Genomic DNA, 22,793 nt, shown 5'->3' on the forward strand with positions numbered 1-22,793 from the left:
ACTATTAAAAAAAATAGAATGTAATATAATATTGTATTTAGTATTAATCTATCGTATTGTACTGACCCTATTACATAAAAAGAGGCTATAAAATTTTCAAAAAATTTATTATAAAATATACCTTAGTTAAGTACATATTCAACTCTACATACGTGAACAATGCCTACGTATAACAACTACTAATGCAATCAGTCTCTGCCTTATGAGCTGACCGCGAAATAAAAAGGGATTTAAACAACAATGGGAAGTACAAAATAAATCAAACGAACTGACTTAAATCATTATGTGTTACCATTAATAATTGATAAATCAGTTAACAGTTTGCAATCAGATAGCCTGTAGTATGCACACTAAAATTTGAGCGTAGTCGTATGTACATTCTTAAATCACACAAAAATTCGGAGGTCACACGCAAGAGTGAAACGAATATTTACGACATATATCAAAACCTAAAGCTAGGAGATACACTTCGGCTTTTTGCTGGGTAGTGAATGGTTTTTTTTACAGAGACAACTTATATTTGTACACTAAGAAAGAAAACATTGCGTAATACCGAAACATAAGTTATCTCTAAGAACCTTTTACCGCGCAACAAAAAATCATAATGTAGGCCTATTTCCTTATCCCTTTGCGGGCAATAAACTTGTATATGCAATCATGCCTCCAGCAAAAATGACGCATTCAATAAAATTTTATGAAACGTTTTGTCTGTAATTTTGAACTGCGTTGCTCGCAAAGGGTTAAAGCTAAGGGCACATTCATCTTGTTTCTTCTATACTTTCATACAATTACTATTATTTAGCCCACGTAGTTCGACATCACAACCATAAACAAAATTCATTAGAACTGGTATCAATATATCCCTGATCAAAACGAATTCAAATATTCAATAACTGGATTACAATCAGTTCCTTAGCGCGTATTGATTGATAACACAAGTATAATGATTTTATATTCATGTATCAATTTTAATGTAATAAAGAGATTATAATTGAAATATAAAGCTATCTCTGTGTTGCATATAATCAACATTCGATAGCTGTCTCCACACCAATTTTGTAACCGACTTTCACCTGTTGGTTATCGCATATATACATTTTTCTTTAAAATGTTTGCAATTTCGATAAAAATGGCCCTAAGTTATCAGTCTTTTGCTTAAAATTTTGTTAATTTCATTAAAAATAGTTGAGCATATATAAATGTGTGAAGTTCGACGAGGTCTGTAGTTGAATAACAGATGTTGACCATTTAAGATTATTCAGTACTCAGTAGCTAATTTCTTCCAATTATGTATGATATCCTTGCGACGTCATAGGGGCGTAAGGGTAATGAAAATTACATGAAAAACGTTTTTAAATGGTCAAGATCCATTGCTATAATCAAAACATATTAATTACGTTCCACAGCCGATAACTTCAAAAATTCAACTATTATACATCATAATCCACAGAGCATTTTGTTTAAATAACTTTACATTTTGTTACAAAATTATTAAAATTGTCGGCGATAATTTCTTACTGCAAAAATATTAATACAGAACTAAATGTAAACAATAAAAGCAAACAATGAATTGAATATTAAATCAGTTGCATAAAATCTACTTTATTAGATACTACAGCAAGTACTTCTAAAGTGTTTGGTCAGACTTAGCTAATATATTATTAATTGCAAAAGTAAAAATGACACGGAATTGTAATCATTTTTTTCAAAATAATTTTCGTATTTTTAAATAAATATAGATGTAACAGTTTTAAGTATTTGTCTGAAAATTTTCAGATTAAAGTAAAATTACGAGTCCATGAATATATCGTGTACATTATTCAAACAAAGTGCTCGTAATTATCAGACCAATAACTACATTTCTCATTCAAGAAAACATTAACGGGATACTTATATTAAGTATACTACTTTAATATCTACTTGCAAATGTAACTCGCAATGTACTTATACTGTATACTTTAGTAATACTAGTAATAATCTTAACTTTAAGACATATTACATATATAATTAGGGCGTTTGATTATTAAATTATCTACACGTATTGTGACTACCAATTATAAATATCATATATAATTATATATTTTTAAAAATGGACCTCGTACACCTTTTGAATTCAATTAAAATTAAGTAATCATTCATATTTTTTCTTACTCAAACGATTTGCCAGTGAAATAAATAGGAACCAGCCTATGAATTATGAACAAGACACTAATAGGTAAGACCGTTTGGTAAAATATGGCAGTTGAGGCCAGCTTGTAAAATTTTCAAATAGAAATGTATCATTTCCAATTATTTTGAGACATAACGTATTTTATGTATCAGTATCTTAGCGACGATTATCGTAAAGAAAAGAATAAACTAAATCATTACTTTTCTTTTCTTCGCATAAGCCACTTTCACTATATTCACCGTTTCCATTATTAGGGTATCCAGTATGGCCACTGTAAGAACATTTTTTACCGCGAGTTCATCGTGATGGAACTTGGTCCATTCGTCTTCCTCGGCTTGAGCTTCTCTAGCCAATAATTCGTCAACCCTGTCTCTTCGTTTCCTACTCCAACGCATGACCATGTTCTCTCTTTGCAGTTTCGTTTTGAAACCAAACAATGTAGCTACCTCTTTGTTAACATACTCGTTGAGTTCATTTATATTTTTAGGGATTTTCATAGTAGGTTTCGTTTTTACATTTGGCTTTGTCCAACTAGGACCCGGCTTTTCGTATTCGGCTTGGTAGACCTCAGCGATCGTTTCTTTGCACAGATCGAAGAGGAATGTATTGTATATTCTTCTGTCCTTCTTCACAGTCTCATCGTTTTCTTTGGTTAACTCGTAGATCTCCGGAGGAGCCTCTAAATTCATAATATCATCCCCCGCTTCTTTCGCTCTGAATATCAACGCTGTCGCTTTTTCAGTAAACGCTGTGAGTTCTTCTATGTTTGAAGGAACCACAGCTGGAGGAGGAGAAGGTGATCCAAGTGATGCAGAAATTCTTGTATTACCTCCAGGTGGAGTGTACGGTGGAGGTGGTTTGTTAGGTATTTCTCTAACATAGTAAGATACTTCCTCTGCCTCTAATTTCTTAATCTAAAAAGAAATACAGATATCAAATTATATTTTTATATACAAAAATAATATAATGAAAAAATAAATTTTTACTTCTAATTCAATCTGAAGCTGTTCAATGCGTAGTAGTTTCGCTTCCAATTCTGCAACTTCCAGACCCGGTTGTTCCAAGGATGCTGTTTAAAATGAAAATATAATGTAATATGAATCTACAAAGAATTCTGTCAATAAATTATCCAGGAAAAGCAACACGAATCTTTACATTACACTATAGATTCACATCTTACTTTGATTAGGTGCTTTGAGAACTAAACTAAAAAGTTTAAAATATATATATGTTTATATACTTAGATTTTTCCAATGCATTAATAAAATACCATAAAGCTGTGATCAAATTAAATATTCCAAGTAAAATTTATACATAATGAATTATTTCTTATGTCAAAAATTTGAAAGAAATGAAAGGTAAAAGTATTTTATACATGTATGTGTTGCACAATTTTTACAGGCCTTCCTTGTGCATACAGACATTAATAATTAAAGGTCAAGCACACATGCGACACTGATTTGTACAGGAAAACAAGTCAATGTTCATTTTATTCAAAGTTTCGTGTTGTGTTACCTTTAAGTAATTATTATCTCGATTTTGTTTTTCTGAAAATAAACAATATTTGGCTATACGAGACAATGCTTTGCGCAAAAATACACAGCCATTATAAAATTATAACATGTCTCTGTAATATTCGTAAATAAAGTAAAATCAAAATTTAATCACTTGCATTTCATGAAATTAATAATTTCAAATATCTATTTTGTAACATAGTTAACAATAACATTTTTTTAAAACAATGCAATTTCATAATTACAAACTTACACATATGCATAAATAATGAAAATTTTACAAAATTGGAAAAATATTTACAATATACATGTTAAGAAATCCCTAATAAATCATAAAAATATATATGTAAAAATTCATGTGAGGTAAATTCAAATATGAACTATCACAATTATATGTTGTTTACATTTAGTAACAAAATAGAATCTATAAATATTTTATATAAATTAAATACCTTTTAATTTGTCAATCATAACTTCTATATCTTTTTCAGATGTAGCAACGATAGGTGTAGCATGATATGTGTTCTTGCAATCAGTATTTTCATTTTTCATATCAACGTTATTCAATAAATCGTCATTTAAAGCGTCGATATAAAGTCTCGAATCATTTGAATCTCTAGGAGAATCCATATCAATTTCTGATACACCCTTTGGCGTATCTTTGTCTTCACTTGATTCGGACGATGCATCTTCTGTTGCGGCTGTTAAGAATGTCGGAATCTCCAAATTATTTCTAAATAATTGCTCATTTTCCTTATCAATATCTTGATCAGCTTGATTGTTGGTTCTTGAAAGTAAAACATTATCATTTCCAGAAATGTTGGCTTCCAGTGTCCCATCACTTTCTGAGATCTGTTCATGACCTTGAAACTGTTCTTTGTTGTGACCAGAACTTGGAGCTGACTTTTGAGTGATTTCGTCAAGTATTCGCAGTACTTCTTCTGACTTTTGTATAGCCTCATATCGTTCCGGGATAGGAAATGGCTTTTGTACATTAACCAATTTCTGACATTCACTTTTGTCAAAGATTTCAGATACTTCAAGACTTTCTTCAGAAATATCTTCATATTCTGGATCCTTCAGAACATTGAATGTTTTATTTATTAACTCCACAGGCACATTGGATACGTTCACTTCAAAATTATCTACTACTCTAAGATTACATGCAGCTTCAGAACCATCTTCATTCTCCTGACTTTTTGTTCTACATTCTGAAACTTGACTAATTTGAGATTTCTTGACTTCGTGTGATACTTCTTCAGTTTCAGAAACAGAAACTTGCTTTTCTATCATAACCAATCTGCTTTCAGTTACTTCTATCAAATTATCAAGTTGTTCGCCGTCAGAACTTTCTGGTTCTACTATTGGCTCCAATAATTTTTCTTCTTGTACTTCTTGTATTTCCAATTTATCTTCGGATTTTCTTGTTTCTTGATGTTCCTCCTCTACAAATTCTATTTTTGCATCAATCTCTAAATCCGATAAAGTGTCATCTTCTGTACTTCCAGGCTCTAATTCTGTTATTATAATTTCCTGGGCTCTGTCGTCAATATGATGAGTATCTTCGTAATTTTTGTTTTCTTCATGTACATTAAAATCAGCAACAGATTCATTGTGATTGTTAATTGATGTTACTTTATCTTTCTCCACATTGTTATTATCACATTCCAACGTTTCCTTAGTTACATCAAATTCTTCTTTAGCATTTGTTATCAGTTTGTTTTCTAATTCAGGATTATGTGAAACAAATTTACGTTTCTCGGTTACAATACCTTTAATCTCATTTTTACTATCACTAATATGAGAGCGATTCTCGACTATCTCTTTTATTGAATTGTTATCTATACTTTTCTCAACTTTGTCCAATATCTTAGTCACGGAATCGTAAATGGCTTTCTGGAAATCATCGGTTTCTATAGTATGAATAGTATCTTCATGATTTTGGTCCATATCCATAAAAAACATATCATTAATTTTATTATTAGTCCTATTAATATGAAAATCTGATATTGTTTCGTCGAATTTGATCCCATACATGTCAATATTTGTAGATTCTCCTTTGGGAAGAAATAGAGATACATTTTCATTGTCACTTTCTGCTTTCTCTTCAAAATCTTCACTTTCAATGTTATCGTTTAGTTGAGATACATCTTTTGTGTTAATTAATTCATTCGAATCATCGTTCAATGATTTTTTATTTTGACTTGGAGATTTTTCCCATTCAGAATTAACAACATCCTGCTTAATATCCAATGAATCAGATATTGTCCAATTATCTTTGTCAACAGAAGTTCTATCCATACGCATTGGCTTTATTTGGCTCTCACCTTTGCTAACTTCTGTGTTAATAAAACTGATATTGTCCAATATATCTTGTTTAGCTGTTCTAATAGATTTTAATGAAGTATCTTTAAATTCTACATCTTTACCTATTCCAACAAAGTTGTTCTCACTTCTTTGTTTATCTGTTATTAATTTATAATTATCTGCTACTGAAATGGAACGCATACTACTTATATTTTGAGGCTCGTCATCTTCCGTGTAACTTATTACCTCCTCAATTACTTCAGCTTTCTCAATTATATTTAAACCTTGTGGAGAAGTTGGTGTTATCGATAACTTAGTAACAGATTCTGTACCTGCTGTTTCTTTTAGAATATCCTGCGAAAATTTTCCAGAAGTCAAATTAGTGTTACGTTCTGTGTGGCTTTGTATAGCAAGAGCATCGTGTATTGATGAACTACGATCTATATCTGTGTGCAAATTTAATGATTTATCCTTTATAAATAAATTAGATTTTTCTGAAATAATTGGAGATTTTGACGATATTGAATTCTTATTTAATTCCGACGACAGTTGACTTCTTGAATTATGAGAGTCATCTAATCTTTTTTTAGTGTGTCTATTTTCTCTGTGAGAAAGTGTTGCTTCAAAAGCACTTTCTGTTGTACTCTCTTTTGTCTGTGCTGCTTTCAAATAATCCTCAACTAAAGATCTGCTGTATTTTTCTGATGAAGTATTGTGTGAAGCTTTTTCATTTACTTCATACATACTTAACTTTTGACTCAATGTATTCAAACGATTCGAATCATCATCGGTGACTTTAATATGCTCTGATATTATAGATTTCTCGATTTCATTTAAAATTTCTTTACTCCTTGCTTTATAGTCAATTTCTTGTTGAAATTTCGAAAGAGACGTATTATTTTGTGGCATTATCACAGACATTACATTATCAACCTCTACAACATTTTTGTTGTCATTGAAAGTACTCACCGAATTCAATTTTAAAGAGTTAGTTAAGTACTGTAAATGCTGTGGGCTAGTTTCTAATCGATTTAAGTTTTCACTTTTATTTTCATCATTCTTCACAGTTTTCTCTTCTTGAATTTCGCTAATTTTATCAGATTTCGAAAACATATCCGACACATCCTTTGAGGTACTTTTTTCTTCGTTATTCTTCGAATCCCCGATCGATCGTTTACTATAACGTGACATCATTTCCGAAAGTATTTTCAGTTCATTTTCGAGGGAATTTATATCCTCGTCCAAATTCTTATTATGTAAACGTGAGAAATCCAACTTTCGAGAACAGTCAAATTTTTCATTAACGCTTTCAATATCCACTTCTTTATCGGTATTCTTTGTGGTAGATTTTTTGTGTACTTTATCAGCACCGGATTGTGAAGAAATACTTTTTACACCAGACTGTTCAGAAATTGTATGGAAATCTGATTTGTATTCTCCAAAATCAGAGTGACTTGTAAGTTCATCTTTAGACAATTTAGTTTCCGACTGTGTCATTATATTTTCTTCCGATTTCATCGTATTAACTTCAGTTCCAATATCTTCTGAAATGCTGCTCTTTTTACCCTCCAATGAGATTCGTTTACTTTGTATCTCATGTAAATAACTTTTATTTTCGTAAGAAGTATTTCTGTCAGAACAAGCATCATCGGAAGTAACCGAGGAAGCTGAACCAAGCTTATCAGATTCGATGTGTTCTGATATACTTTCATCAAGCACAGATTGAACACTGCGATGAACAGTGTTTATTTTTGCAGAGCTCAATTGTTCCGAAGATTTCACGCTCCTAAATGATGTAGCTACATTTTCCGAATTATTTTTGTTATCCTCAATTTCAATGCTCTCATTCCTCGTTAGACTAATATTTTTAACATGTTCTGTCGTTGGTTTCTTCGTATACAATAAATCGGATTCTGATCTAGACCTTAACAAGTCGCTATTTTTAAATATATCTTGTATTCTCTTCAGAGGAATCTCAGGTACTTTGAAATCTGCTAATGATTTCGATTCTATTGCTAATTTATCACTGTCCTTACTTGTTCCCTTTTTCGATTCCAGCTTTTTACGCATTTCGTGAATGGTAGTATCGTATTTCTATATATATAAAGGAATATATAGAATTATTATCTTCGTATATAACGTCCCAAAAACATAATATGGAATAATATTACTGACCTTAATCTGATTTAATAAATTAGTTTCTAAAGCTCTTAGCTTTTGTTTTGTCTGTTTCCTGGCTTCTCTTTTTAATCGTGACATTTCCACTCGACGTTCTGCTAATTTTTCAGTAAGCAATTCTATTCTTCCTTCTATATCACTTGTATCTGATGAAACAGTCGTGTCCATAAAATGGCAAACGCTTCTTTCTGATAATTATTAAAATCAAAAACATAAATTTATCGGTATTGAATTACTGTTACAAATAATACATAATTTGAAACATATCTGGTCTCCAATGCCCGAGTGTATTAAGTCTATTTTAAAAAGATACAACATTTTATATGTTTACAGTTTTTCTAATCGATATCATTTTGAGTAGTTTAGTTTTTAATATGATATGGAACAAAATTATATTACGCCCATATTCATGTTCTTGTAATACAACAGTGTACAAATTTTGCTTCTCTACACTTTTCTAAAAATTGAGAAAAGTGACTGAATACATTTTGGCTTTGGAGTCCAGATATAGCGTGGACAACATTAAATTCACCTTGTTGAGAAAAAACATTAGACGTTGCAGTCACAAGTTTAAGGGCAGCTTGTTCCATCCGTGCAACACGTTCTTCTTCGGTTCTTAATTTTGCATGCCATGCCATCCACTCTTCCACGCAATTCTTCCGTGACGTAAGTGCGGCTTCACGTGCATTCAATATTCTATAAAACGTAATCGTATCCGATAATAGAAAAGCGTTATCCATAGTAACAGAACGATTATAAACAAACGAGAGTAACGTTCGCAATAATTTAAAATTGTTCTAAAAGATCGTTTAAATCGTGGCGACGCAATCGAATAATCTTCGCTACTGTGAAATACCACAATAACACCGGACTGCAGATCGCCGGTGCAGAGTCTATTTTTACAATGCTTCACTTCACGGTATGAATACACAGTTTATTATTAGACTTTTTGCATGCGCGTGTAGTAATTCGTGATATTATTAATATTAACTTCGAATTGGTAAATTTACAGCAATGAATAATTTACATAGAATGCGCTTACTTATGTACTTATTTATGTACTTACTGTTCGAGTTTTCTTGAAGTTTTCATATTATGATCTTGTGATCTAATAACCACAGATTTGGAATAATTTCTGTCACTTTCTCCACTTCCATGATGAGAAACAGTAAAATTACTGACTTGAGATTTCACAGGGTTATCCAAATTCTGTGTGCTCTTGTCTTCACTACAGAAAGAATTTTCATAAGCTTCTGCATTTTTGTCGAATATTTTCTGACATAAAATATTCTCTTTACTTTCGTAATCGTCTATTCTATCATTCAATAATTTCAAATTCTTATCCTTTGTAAGTTTGGAATGTTTAATTAGAGTTTGATGAGAATTCAAACTTTCATCATGATCTACACAATCCAGAATTGCATTCTCATCAGTTTTATCCGATTGAACGGAATCTTTTTCCACCTTTGTCCGCTTATTGTGATGCTTAGTAAATTCTTCAGATACTTGTGAACTAGATTTAGAACGCAATATATTTTCTGTAAGAATACTAGACGAAGATTTGCTCTTTTGACATTTTGAGCTTCTACGTTTTACATTCGATTTTGATTCAGAACTATATTGAGACTTTTTAGATATATCTGTTGGAATTGATTTACTACTTCTTTTAGAACTTTTTGAGTGCGATTGCAAAAGATCTTCGGAGATTTGGGATGATTTCGATATCTTTGATACTCTCTCTGCATCTTGGCTGACAGTACTTATTTCTTCTGGAACAATTTCGCTATTTATGGTGATAACTTTTGACAAAGATTCTCTTTCTCTCGGGGAGACTAGACTTTGAAAATGATTTTCTGTGACTTGAGAAGGTTTTGATTTCTTTGATAACTCCTCTACAAGAGTGTCAGACTCTGACTTAGCATGCTCGGAGATAGAGTTATCTAAATTCTTTTGCAACAACTCTGAAACGTCTGAAGATTTTGCTGCCTCGAAAAGGTATTTTCCAGATGCATTCATAGAATGACCTCTTACCAATTTCGGATCAATAGAATGTTGATATAATTTCAATTTTAAAACATCTGCTCTTGGCATCTTTTCTTCAAATTTTCTCGACTTTATTTCATACTTCGCCTTGTTCCCATCTTTAGGTTGTTTATAAGGACACTTTTCTTGAGACATACTGCCTTGTATAACTTCATTAGATTTATCAAGTTTTAAGAACGAAGCATTCGATTCTTCAATGAAGTTTGTAAACTTATTACTCTTTGGTAAATCAAGTTTGTGTGTGGAGAAGTGTAACTCGCTCTCTGACAATTGCAAGCGTACATCGGCTTGAGATCGATCGTGTTGAGACTTATCAGAATCAACTAAAGAACTCATGGAACTGTTGCTTCTTATATCGTAACCTTTCATTGGGCCAGATAATCTTCTCGGAGATTGACTATCTGCTCTTCTTTTCAATTTTGTTAAAATATTCTTTGTAGACATTTGTGGGTTAAACATATTTCTTTGTTTTTGCAACATAAGTTTACGTTCTTGACTTGCAATTTTGTGAAGCTCCTTTAATCTGAAAAAGGTATATATAATTACACCCAAAAATTACAAATATGTAATTTTGTAATAACAAAATAAATTCGTGTTAGTCATATACCTATTCATCTCGTCTTTTTCTTGCTGCAATTTTAAAAGTAAAGCTCTTTGTTTCTTCTTTACAGAACTGACACGACTATCTTGACCAGTATCTCTTAATGCACGCTTCTGCTCTTCTAGTTTTACTAATTTTTTTGTTCGATCATTTAAAGTCTTTTCACGGGACTTGAACAGCAATTCAATTTTATCATATCTCTGTTTTTCATCTTTTATTAATTGTGCAATCTGTAAGTACATAATGTACTGAATTATTTCATAACTTTTTATTTACACACAAATATCAATTGATTACCTGTAGATCTAAATATTTGTTAAATGAACAAGTTATATCTCTAGTTGAAACACTAATCTCTGTACCAGTTTCTGTTCGTATGGACGATGTAGTCTCATGCAAACTTATCTCTGACATTGTTCTTAACTTGCTAGGTAATGATATTTCTTCTATTTGATCTAAGTCTTCGAACTGTTCTGCTGAATCTAATGAAAGTTGTGGAACTTCACTGTCCCCAACAAATCCTCTTTCATATGAAATGCCACATATCTCTGAACATCTACTTTGTACATTTCGTCGGAGTGGACGTATTTCAGTTTGCGTTGCTATATCATTCACGGTCTGTGTTTGAACCTCTACTGCCTTCACTGCTGGTTTATTTATTTTACTCTGGTTATCAAAATAGTTTGTCATTGTCTGAGTTGTTGTACAGTGCTCTAAAATTGGAAATAATATATCAATGTTAATAACACTTAAAATAATTCTATAGTCATCAGAGCATCTCATTTAAATATATCCACTCAATTATGTTCTGAAGTATTCATTATTTGAAAAAATGTTCTAAGCAGAACTTATTGAATGGGAGACATTGAATAATTGGGAGACATTGTTTTATGTAAAACTAAAAATGCAACACTCTGTATATTTAAATTAATACATAGATCCCATACTTTTGTCAGTTGCAACATGTTTATGTAACTTGCTAATTTCTGTAGAATGGTCCATGTCGTCCATGTCGTCCATATTTCTTTCGCCTGTTACTTTAAAGAAATTTAATTTTGATTGTTCACTTGGTTGATTATGCTGTAACGACAATTCTTTTCCTTCACCCTGTTTAACATTATATAAACACTTTTCAACATCCATAACTTGCCGCAATGATTCATTAAAAGAATCGAGAAGATGTAATTCAGCTTGAAACTGCATATGCAAAGCAGTAGGATGTAACTACAAATAACAATTTATAAAATAAATCAATGTTGTATGTGTATGTGCAAATATGTGTAAGTATGTGCAAGTATATGTAAGTTCTTACCAATGGTATGCCTTCTTGCTCTGTTTCTGACTTAATTACATTATGTTTTAAACACTTAGAATCATTGTCTACATTGCTATTCTGTATAAATTGTCTTTTTCGTTTAAATCTAGGTACAAGATTCATATCTGGCGTTACTAAATCACAAAATTCTTCTTGTTGTGAATAATTTTCATCTCTGAAAGAAATTCTTCTTGGATCTAGTAAAACATCTGATAAAACACTATCATTTAAATTAGATTCGCTACTATTACTTGTTTGTTTAATTGTAGTGGCAATGCTTTGTGTAAACGATTCTTCTTCTTTCTTTGCATTTGCATTAGTACACTGTTGCAGGACAATGTCGGTGTATTTTGAATCTTCAATAGTTTTATTTGACTTAATATTCTGTACAATTTTTTCAGAATCTTTGATTTTTATTTGTTGCATAGAAGTTGTACTTGGACTTCGAGTTCTTATACTCATATTGCAATCTGATATACTTTCTACATCTTCGAATTCCTTGGAATTTATAGTATAAAGTTTGTCTGTTTTACTTGTAGAAGGTTTTACTTTTTCAGGTACTCTCTTCAACTGATCTTTAAAGTGTATGTTTCCTGCTTTTCCTTGAGTTTGACACGTGACTTTATGCTGTTTTATTTGTCTATTCTCTGATGAAAAAATGTATTTTTGGTCATCTGCTGGCTTTAATGGATGTAAATCATCTTTGTATCTGTAATCAAAATTTTCATACATATTTCTACTTTCTCTAACTGTGATTTTGTCCGTTAATTTTGCAGAACGTTCAGAAAGTGATTCATTACTGCACGTTCTATTCTTTGATTCTAAAGAAGAATCTCTGGATTTTAAAGATCGTGTGCTAAGAGATTTATGCCTTTTGTCGATATCTTTCTTAGCAGTCGATGTTGCAAAATTCTTGGTTTTTGGTTTTGTTAAACCGAAATCACTTTCTCTTGGCATGTGCAATGGTAATATGTCATTTTTCAATTTTGTAACAGATACAGTCTCACTTATATTATCAGAAGAATCTTTTCCAGAAATATGTCTTGGGCTTCGGGACCTTTTTAGAAATTCCTGTCCTGTTTCATCTTGCTTTGGGAACAAACTATCATCTTTCCTGATTCTCTTGGATCTGTTTTCTTTTTCTCTAGAATTTTCTCTGACATATTCTTTCTTCTTTGACAAATTGGAAGATATAGAAATATTTGGTACTTTCAAAGGCTCTATTTCACTGGCAATTATAGAAGAAACATCCGATGTTGAGAAATCTAATTTTCTTTGAACACGTTCAAAACTTTTTGTTGGCTTATCTGTTCTTTCATGAATGAGCTCTTTGGAAGGTGTTTCAAACTTAGATGACATCGATTCTTTTGATACACAATTTTCTCTAGTAGCAAAGTCCAATTTCTTTGCAGAAATTTTTAAATCAGGAACTTTTAATGGTCGTATGAAATCCATTTTTTGTACAATTTCATGTAAATTCTGTATACTATTAGACTTTAATACTGTTATGGCTGGTTCAGCTGCATTCTTATCACTTGTATTATGTACCCTTTTATTAATCTCAGTGCTATTTTCTAAAGCAAGTTTTCGTTTTACAGCACTTATAAACGTGAACGGGTAAGGTTGTACAGGATGATATGACAATAAATTTTCTAAAGCCTTTAAGTCAAATTGAGTCGACAAATTAGGTGGTTGTTCTTTAAGTATTTTTTGTTGACGATGTTCAAGATCTTGTTTAGCTTGAGGTCTCTGAAATTACACATTTTATATTTTATAATTTAAGTAATAAAGAAATATATTGACATGTCTTAAACAGAACATAACAATATGATATAAATTTACTTACTGTTGCAGATGCTTTAGCACGTTGAATGATAACATCTGGATCAGAAAAAAAGACATATTTCTTTTTTACATGAGTATCTTCTTTCTTAGAACTACTTCTCATATTTTTTATACTTGTGTCATATTAATAAATTTACATTTATTTATTTTATATTCACCCATGATTACTTTTGGAGTGCACTATTTCACTGAAAATAAAATATATATATTTACTACTATAAGTGTATAAAAAATAAAATTCTTAACAATATAAAATAAAGTTATAATCTACTACTACTAATAATAATAATAATAATAATAATGATAATAAAATGAAACTTACATTCATACGTTTTATATGATTTAGAACCAACGTATTTAAACTAATGAATTCATAAAAGAACCGTTGAAAATTCTTTTGTATTTATAACCTAATTTAGAACGTTATATTTAACTAATAAATTGTCTAGAATCGATCTGTAACTGTTCGATACAAAATAGCATGCACATTCCAAGATATTTATCGAAAGAAATGTTCTTACACACCATACATTATTCATTGTATAATATTTTCATAACAGAATATCATAGCTCATCATAACGGTCATTTGTAAACGACAATCACGTGGTACTTCACGATTTGTTCCTCGCACGAAATTGAAAACATGACAACAACATGAATGATCGATAAATACGGTCACTATACGCACGATACATATACCAATAATAAAATAAATATAGTTTCTCTTTAAAAAATGGATATATTATTATATGAATATTTATACTTATCATGACAAACATTATAAAACTGTAAACTGAAAGTAATAATAATGGTCAGTAATACTGAATGAAAACATTATTGTCGCTTTACCTAAACAGAATACGTTTTAATTTTTTGCAATTTCTTCGGTCCAAGCAAGATTGATTTCTTACACCGTGAAGCTAGTCATGAACAAAAAGCTTGTCAACGTCACGTATGCATATGTAGGTATCTATAAACATTGTACACACATATATGTATTTATCTTTTCTTTTACTTTTCAAGTGATTACTGATTACAGGATTCTGATTCTGTGATGCTAACACTACAAATCTTATGACATACATACATACTTGTTCAGAGCATTCTTACGGTGGCGAATCTCTGGCGTTTTTCGGTAACCAATTTCTAATGCGCATGCGTCTGCAAATAGATAACCCATGAATACATATAGTTCGGGAACTTTATGTACAAGTGCGCATGCGTACGCAAGTTCATATACCATGAACATAGCTTCAAAATTATACAAAGTACACATATCATACATATGTGCATATAGATGTATAAACTTGTGAATGTATAAAAATATTTAATTGCAATATAATACAATAAAATAATCTTCTGAGCAATATTCACTTCATGAAAATGTCTATACTTGTACCATATCATTTTCTACCATATTATATTTTAAGTATCACCGCTTTCCAACATTTCCAATTTCTCTCGAATAAAATCTCTCCGTTTTATGTTATCTAGTAGGTAAAGATAAATTATGAGGGATAAATATCTCAACTTATAGAAGCTAGAACACCGTTCATATACAGATTTAAAATTTCAAGGTCAGAAACATCAAAGTGTCAAAAATAATAATGTTGCCTGTACAGAAGACTCTATAGTATTTACGAAATGCTATTGAGCAGTATAATGTTTTTATTCGAACAACGGCTATACAACTCTATGATAGATATACGACGGTTTCGATTTTGTGGTCAGACAAAAAGTAGTAGAGTATGTGGTCGATTCAACTGAAACAAAATAATGTACATACGCGATTCTGGAGATATAACGGAAACAGAAGTTGCGCTTACAGCATACATACATATGTATACAATACCTGGAGACCTTGGAGCAGGGCTCGAAATTAACTGCAGATAACAGAGACAGAGCATTTTCGAAGACTGCTCTGAAATGTGCTGCAGTAGAGGTACCGTAAATGAGATTGGATGATGCTACTCTGCAATACATTTCAAAGCTGCTCTGAAAATGCTCTGTCTCTGTTATACGCAGTCAGTCCGAGTCCTGTTCTAAGTAGTTACGTGTCTTTGCGACACTACCGCCACGCTGAATTGAAACGAAGTGTATGCATATACATATGTACATCTAGGTGTACCATCTAGGAAATTGTAGACGCAACAAACAGTATCTAGGGTACTGTAAGAATTTATAATTCGAATACGATCTGTGTTACAATTTCACTTCCACGACAAAATGAATAAAGGCTGATGAAGGAAGAAGTTGTGAAAACAAACTAAATACATTCTCATTGGGAAGTTTGATACACTAATAAAGTAGTGTGCTACACTTCCGTATTCCGTCCATTGTGTTCTGAAAATCTACGGTGACTAGGCCAAGTGCGTTCTACCAAACAGGTGCTTTTGACGTCACGTCGTCGTATTCACGGTTATTCTATCAAAATGTGGTTACTATAAACCGTATTCGACGGTGATTAAATCTTCGACTACTTGATAAATTCGAAAATCAATTTCAGATCACCATTTCGAGTTGTAAATCTGTTTTCTTCAAACATTGCGGGTTGTGTTGAATTAAAAATCATGTCTAAAAGCAAACTTCAGCATCAAGTTGACAGCAGCATTGTCGCGGTGAAAAGCAAAGTAAGCTACTTTCTAATCGCTTTGATATCTGCGCGTCATTATTTTATCATGAAATAAAGATGAAAAAACAGTCTATTCAGACGATCTATCAAAATATTTGTATTTCTTTGCCTTTAATATTTTCAATTCCATTTTCTTTTAGTTTGATGCTGATATTATACGATTTTCAATTAACCGTAATGAAGCTATTAGTTACGAAGATTTCAGAAAATTATTGGCTGAAAGACACGATATAGGCCCAGATCTGAGTTTTCTGATTTGGTATACAGATCCGACTGATGGTGATCTATTACCTATTAATAATGACAATAATTTGGCAAGAGCATTACTTGCTGCAAAACCGCTTCTTAGAATTTTGATACAGAGAAAGGGTAAGATATTAGTTAATATTTTAATTAATTAGTAAATTATTACAAAAATAATTTTGATACTTATCATTTTATGGTATTAGAATATTTATACTTTTATAATGAACTATCATGAACACATGTGATTCAGTTATTTTATACGATAGGGGATGGACTGGAAGACATAAATGGATATGGAACAATGAAACCAAAAAATTTAATATCTAGTATTCTTGGTGGTACACCTGGCAAACCAAAGTCATTGGCTATATCTAATCCGCATGATTTTAGGCAGGTATGTCTTACCTGTTTAGGTTCGGATTAGATCAATTTAGGTACAAATTGTATTTATATTATACATTATTTTTAATAATTATAGGTATCAGCAATAATTGATGTAGATATATTACCAGAAACCTGTCGTCGTGTACGTTTGTTAAAACATGGCTCTGATAAGCCATTAGGATTTTATATTAAGGATGGAGAGAGTTTTCGAATATTATCACCTTCCACAGGTGGTCACGTTGAAAAAGTTCCAGGTGTATTTATTAGTAGATTGGTACCAGGTGGCTTAGCTGAAAGCACGGGGCTTCTAGCAGTGAATGATGAAGTACTTGAAGTGAACGGTATAGAGGTTGCAGGAAAAACTCTTGATCAGGTAAACTATTGATCCAGATATAACTTTCATTTATAAAAGATTAAAATTAATACATATAGAGCAATATACCTATAAAATTTAAATTTACATTTTCACCCCAATAGGTCACAGATATGATGATCGCCAATTCTTCTAATCTAATAATCACAGTAAAGCCTGCAAACCAACGAGCAGCATTAACTGCTCCAAGACGCGGATCATTTTCACGTAATAGTCAATTGTCTTCTGGAAGTCATCAGTCCACACAAAGCGCTGCAACTGGAAGTGACGAAGATGCAGATGAAATTGTAGATTTAACTGGAGTACCTTTGCAGGATGATGCAACAACCTCAACTTCTCAACATCATCACTATCACCACCATCACCATCACCAAAATCATTTTAATCATGATCAGGGTGTGCTACATTTATAAATGGCAAGTAGTGCAAACTCCAGTTTGTACTTTATCATGCTCAATGTGAACATAATTGAATGTTCATACGTAAAAATCGTTTTTAGAAATAAGTAAAAATATATAACATGACAATAAGGAGTTAAATGAAAGGCAGATAAAACATTGCAGAAACATTTCAGTTATCATTTTTATAATTTAGTATATTTTGACACAGAATCAATGTGTTAAGTTACATTTTCACAAAAAAATTATAACTAGAAGCCTTTTAATTGCCTTGAAATCATTATTGAACATAAAGCATTAATTTTTCTTTGGTAATATTCATTTAAAATTAAATGCATTTTAGTACAAATTGGTGAACGTACTGATAATGCTTCATATATTAAATTCTTGCATTGCTATGGAACTAAAAAAAAGCAAGTATATTTTTCTAAATATCAAAGTTATTAGCAATTGTAATCTGTATTTGTTCAATATGTATTCTTTTTTCATAGACAAATATTAATATTAGATGCAAAAAGTATTAAGATATCGAATTTGCTTACAACATACAAAGATATTTATTATTACAAAAACTTAAAAAAAGAAAATGAATACGATTAAGAATAAATAGTATCACTAAAATAAAATTAAGAAACATTAATACTTTGTTATAGATTGTTCACCTAAATGCAAAAATAACACTTTAATCGTTTTATGTGAACTATTTGAGCGAAGTATATACATATATATATATATTTTAAACCAATAAGAAGATAGTGATATAAATATTGACTGTGCATAAAAGTATTATTCGAAGGCAGCAATGTTTTAAAGTATTAAAATATTTTTTAGTACTTAACGTTCGAAACCTAAAGTGTACTTAAATAGTAATGAAATCAGCTAAGGAAGAGCAGTTAAGATTGCAAAAATTTCCTATCTCTTTTATATCATGTTTTACAATTATTACTTAAATTGAAACATGATTTGTAATTATGTCTATTAGGAATTTATTAATTACTTCGTGATGCATTCATCTTTTAACAGATTTTGATGAATTTTTTCATGTATATAATGCAGATAACGAAGTTTAATAACTTAATTTATCGTTATAAATAGAAGTCTTTCTTCAATAATGGAAATGTATATAATAACAATTTAAGAAGGTGGTATACTAATATCAACATTTCATTGTTAATGGAATACAAGAATAAAAAAATCTTGAGTGGCCTTATGTACAGATCATTCCAAATATATTTTGCAAAGTTGCAAAATAGAAACTATTCTATTATAATTCATTCAAACATGTCTACTCGTGTATGTATTCTGTTTATTCCACTGCATGTTTAGAGTGTTGAAGTTTTTGAATTTTAATTCCATTTTTATAAATGTTATTTGTTGTCTAATTGAGCACTAGATATTGAAGTATAATGTACTTTACAAATTTTAGATATAAGTGGAATTTTAAAAGATAAGAAACATATTTATGTACATGTAAAATATTTTCTTTACATAATTGTGCCTTCACCGTTCCGTCTATAACTACAATAATTGGATTGTGACAGATTGTATCGCATTCCATTTACATAGTATTTTTATAGTGCAAGAAAAATACAACTATGTCTCGCTGATATGTATTATTTTTTAAAAAGAGACGTACAGAGCCTTATTAGCTACACGGCGAAACGAGTACACGTTCACTTAATCATACTTCTTTATAAACTGGTAAAGAGAATATATGTAAATATTAAAGAGATATAAATCTTATTATAATACAATTATAAATTTACTTATACCTTCAAATATTTTAGTTGTCAAATCAGAAAAATATATTTCTAAGTTGCAATCATTCTCAAAATTATGAATCCTACACCATATTGAAAGTACCATGTATGCAGAAAATGGAATATAGTATTTTGTATGAGTTGTATTTATCTTGTATAAGTTCATGTACGAAAGATAACATTTTACAATGTTATGAAATGAATTAGTACATAGTCATAAGTAGAAAATTATGTTCATTTCATTTAAAAAAAAAAAGATGTATTCCATTATTATAAATCGGTAGCATTTTGTACTTAAATAAAATATACACGTATTAGTGAATAAATTTGTTATGTCGGTGAGTTCTTAATTGAAGTATATAATAAATCTGATATAATTTCTGTATCTCATGTAATCAAAGTATATTACGAGGTTTACATCGAGTCTACATTGTATTTTGTAACGTCGGTAGAAACTCGGAAATTACAAAACATACTACTTATTTGTAATGACATAACTCTTTTTAATGGCAGCTTATAAAATAAACTATTTTATTGTATAAATAGATGATCCTTATTGGTCACCTTTATATTACATATTATATACTAATAATGTTAAACATTGTTTTCTTATGGTTACTATGGAATATAAATAGATACAATTAAATGAGTAATTACGATATGCTTTGTAAATTGATCTTCTAATTAGCAAATTTTGCTTCCAAGTTATATTTATAGTAATAATAATAAATGTATGAACTGGAAAGAATCAATTAAAGATACGAGTAAAGAAGATGTCGTATGTGGAGCATGGTCCCCGAATATTCTTAACTGGTAGACCTAACACTAGGATACCATTGACATATGGTGATTATGTTTTGCCACGAAAAAGGTTGGAAGGTCGATTAAAGTTACATGATTCTTGTTCAGATATTAGAGCCTGGAGTCCAAATTCTTTGGAGAATTCGCGTTATTTTCGTGAACTTAATGAACATGACTCTTCAGTATGTATTTAATTAAATGCAGAAGTACTATGATTAAAGTTAAATAACATAATTTGTTCTTGCAGATAGGAAAAATAATACCAGTAAATGTAGTTGTTGATAACATAATTAAACTCAATTCATATACACAAACTGAACTCCAAATAGTTAAAAAGGAACTACAGAAATACAAAAGTTTAAAACTTACTGCTAAACAAGAAGAACAATTACTAAATTTAGTGAGCTATTTTCTAAATATCTTTGAGTATTATAATAGTTACTAAAATATCTCATGTTTCTTGTAGAATCGTAATCAAAAGCTAAAGGAACCAGCACAAAGTAATCATACGACGGATTTATTAGTTAATATTACTAAATCAGCACCCATTATTCATTCAAATTCATGTTTATCAATCCATTTACCTATTGAAAGAAATTTAAAAAATGATAAGGATAAGTTAATTTTTGTCAATCAATCTACTCAATTTTACCCTTATTCCTCGAACACATTTGATATACAATCATCCACCAATAATTATGCATTAGTACCACAATTTAAATCTGATGCTAGAAGAGTCCTTACTGAAGGTATAATAAAAAATTATTCACAATTTAGGAACTACTGTTTATAATGTTATTAATGATTTTACTTTAAATTTAGACGTTAATTTCTCAGATCGTATTGAAAGGACACCACAATGGGTTGAATATATTGATATAGCCTTACAGGTATGAAAACTATATTATAATTTTATATTGTAGTTTTCTTATATTAACAAATGTTATTTTTATGAATATTTGATTACAGGTGGAACAAGAAACACGGGATGTAGGAGTACAGTTTGATCAAGTTGACAAATGTTTAAATAAAATTATAACTACATCTGTATGAATATATTTTTAAATTATCCTATTTAAGTAGTGTATTTATAAAAATTCTCTTATGTAGGTAATGTCACAAACATCATTTACATATAAATCTAGCGAGGAGGATAATAATCTACTGGAATCAGATAAAATCAGTTTTCAAACAAATAATGAAGAAGAAAGTTTAGATTGTGACACATCCTATAGTGGAAGTTTCCAAGACATTGGAACTCCGTCAAAGTCTAGTAGTGAATTAACGGAATCTGATAAAAGCATTATTATACAAAAAGACTCTGAAATCATTGCTTTGAAGCATAAGCTCCGTGTATGAATTGTTATAATAATAGATGATTTGTATATTTTATATACCAACATATGTTTTTTAAAGGCATGGGATCTTGAATTGGATGAGATACAAGGCTTTAATAAAAAATTAAAAATTTCTTTGCAAGAAAAGGAAGAGTTTATAAGTACTCAAGAAGAAAATCTTAAAGCAAGTGTATAGGATAGCATATTAAAAATGAATTTAATATAACTCTCCTTCATAAAAGTATTACAGACGATTAATATTTAATGATTCTTAAACAGATATTACATGGTAAATTGACAAAGATAGAATATGATTATAATTGTGAAATAGAAAATTTAAAATCTAAGGTAATATAAACTTTTAACATTATATATTATCGTAAAAATTGTTTGCGCTTTACTTTCTTTTAGCTGCATGGTTGTAAATATCTAATTAGCCAACTTAAACAAGAGTTAAGTAAAAAATGTGAAAGCAACTACTTGCAATCACAGGAAATTAAAAAACTCAAAGTATATGCTAAAGAAGCATCAACGTTAAAGCTGGAACAAGAATTGCTTTTAGTTAGTAATTGCTTGTAATGAATATGTACTTCAATTGTAATATATCTTACTTATTGTATTTACATTATAGCAAAAGTTACAAAAAATGGAACTACTATCCGAAAGCCTTGAAAAACAAAATGATGAGCAAAATTGCATATTTGCAGACCAAGAGAAAGAAATCAAACGATTACTGTCATTGATAAGCAAGAGTAGTGTCACTTATGAGAAGCAGGTACATTTATTTAGTATCATTTACTAATGTAGCTTATTTTTAAAGTACTCTGTCTTATATAGATAGAAAGTTTAAAAACTGAAATTTGTGAGAAAAATATTAAGATTTCTCAG

The 22,793-nt window shown here is 30.3% G+C and overlaps 3 protein-coding genes and 1 long non-coding RNA gene across 12 annotated transcripts; 3 read left to right on the plus strand and 1 right to left on the minus strand.

The window, feature by feature from the left end:
* Positions 1 to 90: 90 nt before the first annotated feature.
* On the minus strand, positions 91 to 15,222 carry LOC143259301 (uncharacterized). 6 transcript variants are annotated; one of them, XM_076520838.1, is made up of 13 exons: positions 15,066 to 15,143; positions 14,824 to 14,944; positions 13,975 to 14,161; positions 12,126 to 13,877; positions 11,761 to 12,037; positions 11,111 to 11,526; positions 10,820 to 11,043; positions 9,236 to 10,735; positions 8,702 to 8,865; positions 8,167 to 8,357; positions 4,137 to 8,085; positions 3,157 to 3,239; positions 91 to 3,084 (listed from the first exon to the last, which is right to left on the minus strand). In XM_076520838.1, exons 3-13 carry the CDS (start codon positions 14,074 to 14,076, stop codon positions 2,359 to 2,361), a joined length of 9,384 nt encoding a protein of 3,127 aa, XP_076376953.1. In that variant the 5' UTR covers positions 14,077 to 14,161; positions 14,824 to 14,944; positions 15,066 to 15,143; the 3' UTR covers positions 91 to 2,358. The 6 variants fall into 6 exon arrangements, with proteins under 6 accessions (XP_076376953.1, XP_076376955.1, XP_076376952.1 ...); XM_076520840.1 differs by lacking the exon at positions 14,824 to 14,944 and having other exon boundaries at positions 15,066 to 15,222; XM_076520837.1 differs by lacking the exon at positions 15,066 to 15,143 and having other exon boundaries at positions 14,824 to 15,020.
* On the plus strand, positions 14,817 to 15,343 carry LOC143259304 (uncharacterized). The gene is made up of 2 exons (XR_013033115.1): positions 14,817 to 14,936; positions 15,014 to 15,343. It is a non-coding gene; the product is annotated as an uncharacterized LOC143259304 (long non-coding RNA).
* Positions 15,344 to 16,105: 762 nt separating this feature from the next.
* Positions 16,106 to 20,310, plus strand: par-6 (partitioning defective protein 6). Of its 4 annotated transcripts, none has more exons than XM_076520865.1 (6): positions 16,106 to 16,408; positions 16,481 to 16,604; positions 16,747 to 16,975; positions 17,119 to 17,246; positions 17,331 to 17,609; positions 17,714 to 20,310. In XM_076520865.1, exons 2-6 carry the CDS (start codon positions 16,545 to 16,547, stop codon positions 18,020 to 18,022), a joined length of 1,005 nt encoding a protein of 334 aa, XP_076376980.1. In that variant the 5' UTR covers positions 16,106 to 16,408; positions 16,481 to 16,544; the 3' UTR covers positions 18,023 to 20,310. The 4 variants fall into 4 exon arrangements, with proteins under 4 accessions (XP_076376980.1, XP_076376979.1, XP_076376981.1 ...); XM_076520864.1 differs by having other exon boundaries at positions 16,106 to 16,392; XM_076520866.1 differs by having other exon boundaries at positions 16,106 to 16,343.
* A 128-nt stretch (positions 20,311 to 20,438) lies between these two features.
* LOC143259320 (uncharacterized) lies at positions 20,439 to 22,707 on the plus strand. The gene is made up of 10 exons (XM_076520875.1): positions 20,439 to 20,750; positions 20,816 to 20,968; positions 21,035 to 21,317; positions 21,391 to 21,458; positions 21,538 to 21,615; positions 21,679 to 21,921; positions 21,985 to 22,089; positions 22,185 to 22,253; positions 22,317 to 22,466; positions 22,537 to 22,707. The coding sequence occupies exons 1-10, from the start codon at positions 20,541 to 20,543 to the stop codon at positions 22,705 to 22,707; spliced, it is 1,530 nt and encodes a 509-aa protein (XP_076376990.1). The 5' UTR covers positions 20,439 to 20,540.
* Positions 22,708 to 22,793: the final 86 nt, after the last annotated feature.

This window comes from Megalopta genalis, chromosome 4 (genome assembly GCF_051020955.1).
Source record: "Megalopta genalis isolate 19385.01 chromosome 4, iyMegGena1_principal, whole genome shotgun sequence".
NCBI classification, from domain to species: domain Eukaryota; kingdom Metazoa; phylum Arthropoda; class Insecta; order Hymenoptera; family Halictidae; genus Megalopta; species Megalopta genalis.

Excerpts from the sequence above, each read along its gene's own strand:
- par-6 (XM_076520865.1), top strand. The coding sequence starts at position 16,545 with ATGTCTAAAAGCAAACTTCAGCATCAAGTTGACAGCAGCATTGTCGCG. Across the intron at positions 16,605-16,746 it reads TTGTCGCGGTGAAAAGCAAA|TTTGATGCTGATATTATACG; the intron begins GTAAGCTACTTT and ends ATTTTCTTTTAG. Across the intron at positions 17,247-17,330 it reads ATCCGCATGATTTTAGGCAG|GTATCAGCAATAATTGATGT; the intron begins GTATGTCTTACC and ends TAATAATTATAG.
- LOC143259301 (XM_076520840.1), bottom strand. The coding sequence starts at position 14,076 with ATGAGAAGTAGTTCTAAGAAAGAAGATACTCATGTAAAAAAGAAATAT. Across the intron at positions 12,038-12,125 it reads AGCAAGAAGGCATACCATTG|TTACATCCTACTGCTTTGCA; the intron begins GTAAGAACTTAC and ends TGTTATTTGTAG. Across the intron at positions 3,240-4,136 it reads TATGATTGACAAATTAAAAG|CATCCTTGGAACAACCGGGT; the intron begins GTATTTAATTTA and ends CATTTTAAACAG.
- LOC143259320 (XM_076520875.1), top strand. The coding sequence starts at position 20,541 with ATGTCGTATGTGGAGCATGGTCCCCGAATATTCTTAACTGGTAGACCT. Across the intron at positions 20,751-20,815 it reads TTAATGAACATGACTCTTCA|ATAGGAAAAATAATACCAGT; the intron begins GTATGTATTTAA and ends TTGTTCTTGCAG. Across the intron at positions 21,922-21,984 it reads CTTTGAAGCATAAGCTCCGT|GCATGGGATCTTGAATTGGA; the intron begins GTATGAATTGTT and ends TGTTTTTTAAAG.